This window comes from Protopterus annectens, chromosome 9.part0, assembly GCF_019279795.1.
Source record: "Protopterus annectens isolate FY-2018-M chromosome 9.part0, PAN1.0, whole genome shotgun sequence".
NCBI lineage: Eukaryota > Metazoa > Chordata > Ceratodontiformes > Protopteridae > Protopterus > Protopterus annectens.
Window position 1 is genome coordinate 460,839,130 of NC_056743.1, and position 6,113 is coordinate 460,845,242.

The following is a 6,113-nucleotide window of genomic DNA, read 5'->3' on the forward strand; positions in this document are numbered from 1 at the left end:
AGAATTGCAAGTATTGATACAAAAACATTTTATTATATCTAAAAGGCTCTGGTACACACCAACATTACATTTTGTATTCAAAAATTCACATTCAAATTACAGAGCATATAGCTACACAATTCCCACCACCAGGGCGAGATTAGTTCCATTTGAAAAAACACAGAAATACAGCACTTTGTTCGTGTTTCATACTACTAACACATTACTGTTCATATTAAGGTCAGGTTCCATTAACAGTGATCAATACAAGAAAATTGCATATATTTGTCTGTAAACATTTTCACCCTCCACACAACCTGTGCTACTTCAGGAACCAGCCATTTTTGCACATGTGGGCTGCATGGCATCTCTTTACGAAACTGTCACAGAGGAAAGACCATGAAAGGCTGCAACTTGACTCCTGCCTATTGTTTTACACACTTCCAGTGCCCAATCCCCTTATAATAAAAGGCACCACTGTCAGGTACATTAAATGACAAAATGGATTACAAATATTTGGTTTAGAAGGTGTGTGGGTGGTAGAGCATGTGGACCCAAGAAGCACTATGTAGCACAGAGTCTACCTCTCAAAAGATACATGCAGATGTGCAAACTGAAATAGATTAAATACAGATGTGCAACTGCATAATATGAATATATTTAGGATGCAGTAAAATTAGCATTTCAGTTTTCAGAAAGTGCAAAAATGCAAATTGTGCATAACATGTTATACATCCAGTGTTTTACAGATTAAAAAAAACTTACAAATCGCACACATGTAAAAAATAGTGAACAAAAATCAAATACGGTCTTAGACTCTGGCTACATAAATCTCATAAAAGCATGTTTTTGCATTGTGCTACAGTGAGAAGCTAACATTAAAGCTATCCTCTGGGAAACCATATCAGTCAAGAGATTTCCATGACATCTAAAGAGATGACAGGTACGTTCTCACAGCTGACTGTGCAACTTTTAGCAGCAAAGAATGTCATGAAGACAAGCTTTATATAACAGAAGACAGTCAGCGAAGCAGTTCTGTTAAATCACATCAGATTTACACTATCCTCAAGAGATTCCTTTATTGCTATAACCCTCCGATTCCACCTTGTGTCAGACTGCTGTTTACACACAAGCTTTTCTGACTAAACACGACTTCAACATGAAGAAAGCTGAACACCCATCTAAATTACCGGCAGGTAGTCATGTCAGAACCAGCTATGTTCTGACACTTGGGTGGTTATCCCCTACCTGTAAACTGCTGCAGCTTCTCCCAAGTTTTAAGGCACAAAGACCATAACCAGGCTTCCAGGTAACCAACTTTGGAAGAGGCTTCTAAACACCAGTAAAGCTCGAACAGAAGTCATACTAAACCTTCAATCCTTCGTGTGGTACTACACACTCCCGGTTACAGCACAGACAAGTTTCAAGGCAGAAGTCTCCTGGACTGTGATGCTAAACATCCCAGCTGAGAGCCAGAGCCTTGTCTGTCAACTCGCTACTCTTTCCCAACCAGACCAGACTTTGCGTTCTTAAAACAGCAAGTCTGCCAGTCTCACCCATTACTAGCTTCACATATAATGAACAGTTCTGCTCCACATCAATACAACATACTTCTGCTTTCCCCACATCAGTACAACATACTTCTGCTTTCCCCACTCAACACTGCAGCCTTTGTCTTTCCTACACATTACTTCACACTCGTATAAAAGCTTGCCCTTCAAATCACCCTGAAATGGTCAAGACAACTGCCATGCCTTCTATATAGAGAAATTCAAATGTCAGCATTTTTCAAGTTCGTATTGCTGCAGCTTAAAAATGTTCCACACAAGTGTTCAGAATGGTCACTGTGGTTACAAAGACCACGACATGCAAAGATCTAGAGTCCAATCACCAATATATTCTAGTGCGTTCTTTGCCCCCCCAGTTTGGCCAGTTGGAAAACAGTCCAGATGAAAGTGATCTCCCAAACCTCTCCTCATTTACACCCGGTATTCTGCTCTTGCTTATGTAGCTGGGTGCTTCAGGACTTAGGCTGTGTCCCCCCTTGGGTGGTTGTACTTTAGGTGGTTGCTTCTCTGTGCAGAGAATCCTGTAGTTCTTTCCATGGTTGTTGTCCCAATGTTCCTTGCCACACTTGTAACGGATGCAGAACTCCACATTTCCTGTTGGTTCCAAGGCCTCTGGGATGCGGACTTCAAAAGAGAAGGTATCCACATCAGAGGAACCGTAAGTGTTATGCATATAGGAGCAGTCTGTATCAAGGTACGATTTCCAGGAGTCAAAGGTGATTCTGATCTGCACAAGCTTCTCAAAAGAGATATTCATAACCTTCACAGTGCCAGTGAGAACTCTATCCTGGACAACACAGTTCTCTAGACAAACAAGGTCACTCTGAAGGCGTTTTCTGAAATCCATGTAATCTGCAGAAGGCTGAGAAAAGTCCAAGACAAAATTTTTTCTCTCTAGTTTGGGGTCCTTCAATTTGGGTTTAGGGAGCCCCAAGTCACACAAACTCAAAGGGAAGTCACTCAAGTCATCATCAGATTTGGATGAGAAGAAGCGTACAGCAGTAAGAGCAAGCCCCTTGGAATCAGCAAACACCACCTTCTTCTTGACTGGACTCCGTTCACTATCCCACTCAGCATCTGTAATATCAGTGGACTTCTGGTTCAAGCACGATCGTAATGGCTTAAGTGTGGAAAAGCCAACTTCTCTCAGATCTTCGTATGACTGAAGAAAGTTCCGAATGGGAGGGGAGCAGCTTAGACACAGACTCATTGCAAAGTCAACAGGCATGACTGAAGTAGAGAGAGACCTGGAGCCAAACACTGGATAAAATCTGAAAGACAATTAGAAAAACATTTGTATTTTTTCCATACTAGAAAACAAAATATACACAATACTTAATATGCACAACCATTTGGTGTGCAGTTCTGGAGATATTCCAGCTTGCATGCATGGAGTAAAACAAAAAGACTTGGGAGTGCATGCACAGAGTAAAAGAAAGACTTGGGCGTTCAAAATGATAGTGTAGAGACAGAATTGGTATGCCCACAGATTGTGGGCCAGAGTTAACAGATCAGGAGTTAATTCCCCACTGGTGGGGGTGGGGCAGAACACTAGCAATTACTTCCCCACTGGTGGTGGTGGTGGTGGGGGTTGACTAGAGGGGAAGACAGCAATAAGCAGACCTTCAAAGCCACAAACTGTTGGCTGACAGGGAAACAAAAACACCACTCTACTCTTCCAAATACCGGTAACCGTCAGGGGAAGACAGAGAAAGCTGCCCCATTAATAACACCCTCAAAACAATACGCAATTAAAATTAAATTTCATTTGCCCCATTAATAACACCCTCAAAACAATACGCAATTAAAATTAAATTTCATTTGCCAAATTAGAATTCAACCACCGAATACCCATTAGACACACAAAGCCATTTCCTCAGTCCCTAGAATTTCCCCTGCCAAAAGCATCACAGCCACCCCATCACCTTTGCACTTCGAGACACACACGCAACCTGTTACATACATCATAAACCATACGCAATCCAACAGAAGCACAAAGGGCACTTAAAATTGATGCATGCGTTGTGACGTGCAGTTAATATTTTAAAAACAAGCTTGATGAACAAAATAAAGTGAGCTACGGGTGGTGGGAATAAGACCTAACCAACAATGAAACAGTTTTCCCAAAACTCCCAAATCACATGTGAAAAATACGACTGCAAGTGGGCTGCTCGACTACCTTAACCAAAAAGGTACTAAAGCGGTGAATAAATCGGTACATAAAGACTAGCAATAGGTGCATTAACACAACTTTATCAATAATTTTCCCACTAAAAGAAGCCAACGATCGGGGGGGCGCAACTTGGGACCCAAGACACTCCATATACGCTGGAGAAGGCTCGGTTTCTAACGCAACACGACAAACTGACTGCATCAAGCAGCACACCCACAGGACTGCATACTGTACTATAGCGATGCAGTGATATGCACAGCACTTAAGCGCTCCAATATTAGAGTAAAACGAACAGCAGCCGACATTCAGGGGCAGCAGAGCAGACATGGCTGGCTAAAAGTTGCTCTGTAGTACACGCTTTATCAGTAACTAGCAAGGCATCAATGAGCAAATAAGGTGCCCTAACGGAAAAAAAACTCAAAGGTCACCCATTACAGTTCTCACTAGCTACCACATTTTAAGTACTTTCTACATTATTCGAAAAAAAAAAAAAAGAAACTATTTAATTCTATCAGCGTGGGAAAGAGTCCATATAATAGACGTTACTTTAGCATCAAAAAAATTAAGCACCCCTAGGCTTATATTTACCTCTAAGACCCAAGACACTTAAAATCTGCGACCATAAGATACGCCACCTCCCCCACTAAACTACAGGGGCCATCAACTTTATCAATGAACTGATACAGCTGAATACAAGCATCCCCTCCCCCAAAGCAATTTACCATCAACTCCACGTAGACTACGTCCTACCACAGAAAACACGTTCTAGTGCCACTAAACTTGGAAGAGTTCATGCCTACAAACTAGGGTCAGCAGAGATTTTATACTTATAACCCTATTTGTTCCAGTTTACACAAAACACTGCTGCACGGTAAAGTTGTGAACTAAAAACTCAGGATAATGCAAAAAGATATATTCAAACAAACAGGAAACTCAGCACACAACTGTAAACGCTATATACTTACCCTGTACAATTCATAACACTCAAACGAGCACAAGCTGCAAGTTTGTGCAAAAAGTTCCTACGCGGCCACTGTAGTAACGATCTGCAACGACTACAACTTAAATACAAAAAATAGTGACTTGCTGGTATTTGAGGCGTTATCAGCTGTATAGAACGAAGCCTTTTCAATTGATTAGGAAAACACTGTAGTCCACACGATACTACTTCATGATACAAACGCTCCTTCACCTCTTCCGAACAACTGGAGAGCGGTGAAACAGCTGCTCGAAGGAAAAGGGCATCGCTATTCACGTGCAAAGATAGCAGTAGCCAATCAGAGATCAGTTTCGCTAGGGAAGCTGCCAATGAAATCACGGCTATCACGTCCCAACACAGTGATCAGAGAACTGGGTTGAAGGCGTCTATGGACTCAATGACCCGGGGGGGGGTTGTTATATTTTAACACAGAGCAAACTGTCTCTTGACCCAAAAAGCAGTTTGTAGTTATTACATATTGCTGTTCACTTGAAAGTGATTGCCGCATACTCGTGAACAATTGCATTACTTTTATTTACGTCCCGAAAGGGTAGCAGATGTACAATTGCATGTTAGTTACACGAGGAGAGTATTTATTTTAACGCGTTGATATAATAAACCCCAAGTAAGTTCATTTCAAAGACACGAGATAGTTTTGCAAGGTTTTTTTGAAAACGAAATATCTTGGTTTACTACTTACAATTGAGGCCCTAAAATAGTATTTTAACGAATACGACTTTTGGGCATACACACGAAACCTGCTGCTAAGTATAATATGTTTTTTTTTTACATTGTTAAACACGACAAATATGAACTTGTGCAGTGCTAAGCTAAAGCAGGACTGGGGTGCACGTATTAACCACATGGGGCCTGGTATATGTGCTTATGGCACCAGTAATAGCCTCCATTCATTTAGGGGAAATAGTGTAAATGTGAACACTGTTAGAACTTGAAATTAAGTTTCAACATATTGAAGCTAAACTGTAAAGTAAAACATCCAATAACGTTATACAGCCAACACAGCTGTATACTGACATGTTCTGAAATCATTGCTGACTGTAAGCTCCCTTCCCCCACTACCACTCCAGCTTCTCTTCTCTGCTGTATATGCAGGAAATTCAGCATTTGTACATTTGGCTTATAACCTGGCCTTCGCACAGATACACATAAATGTGCGCTATACACTGTAAATACACAAGTTCCCATTCTACAAATGTTCAATTGGGTAACTTTTGTTCTGCTTGGCACACAGTACATTATTTCATATAAAGCGGTTTACTTGTACTATAATAACGTTTTGATGTTATATTAACCATTTCACAATAAATCAACTCGTTTTCTGCCTAATGGCGTTTGCTTACTGTTTTCACAGGTAAACTAACCCCATTGCTGCATGCTGACCGATAGCAATAAA

The 6,113-nt window shown here is 41.0% G+C and overlaps 1 protein-coding gene across 1 annotated transcript; it reads right to left on the reverse strand.

Annotated features, from left to right (window-relative positions):
* Positions 1-998: 998 nt before the first annotated feature.
* Positions 999-4,968, reverse strand: LOC122811269 (protein phosphatase 1 regulatory subunit 3C-B-like). Its single transcript, XM_044083000.1, has 2 exons — positions 4,686-4,968; positions 999-2,818 (listed from the first exon to the last, which is right to left on the reverse strand). Exons 1-2 carry the CDS (start codon positions 4,697-4,699, stop codon positions 1,867-1,869), a joined length of 966 nt encoding a protein of 321 aa, XP_043938935.1. The 5' UTR covers positions 4,700-4,968; the 3' UTR covers positions 999-1,866.
* Between the last annotated feature and the right edge of the window lie 1,145 nt (positions 4,969-6,113).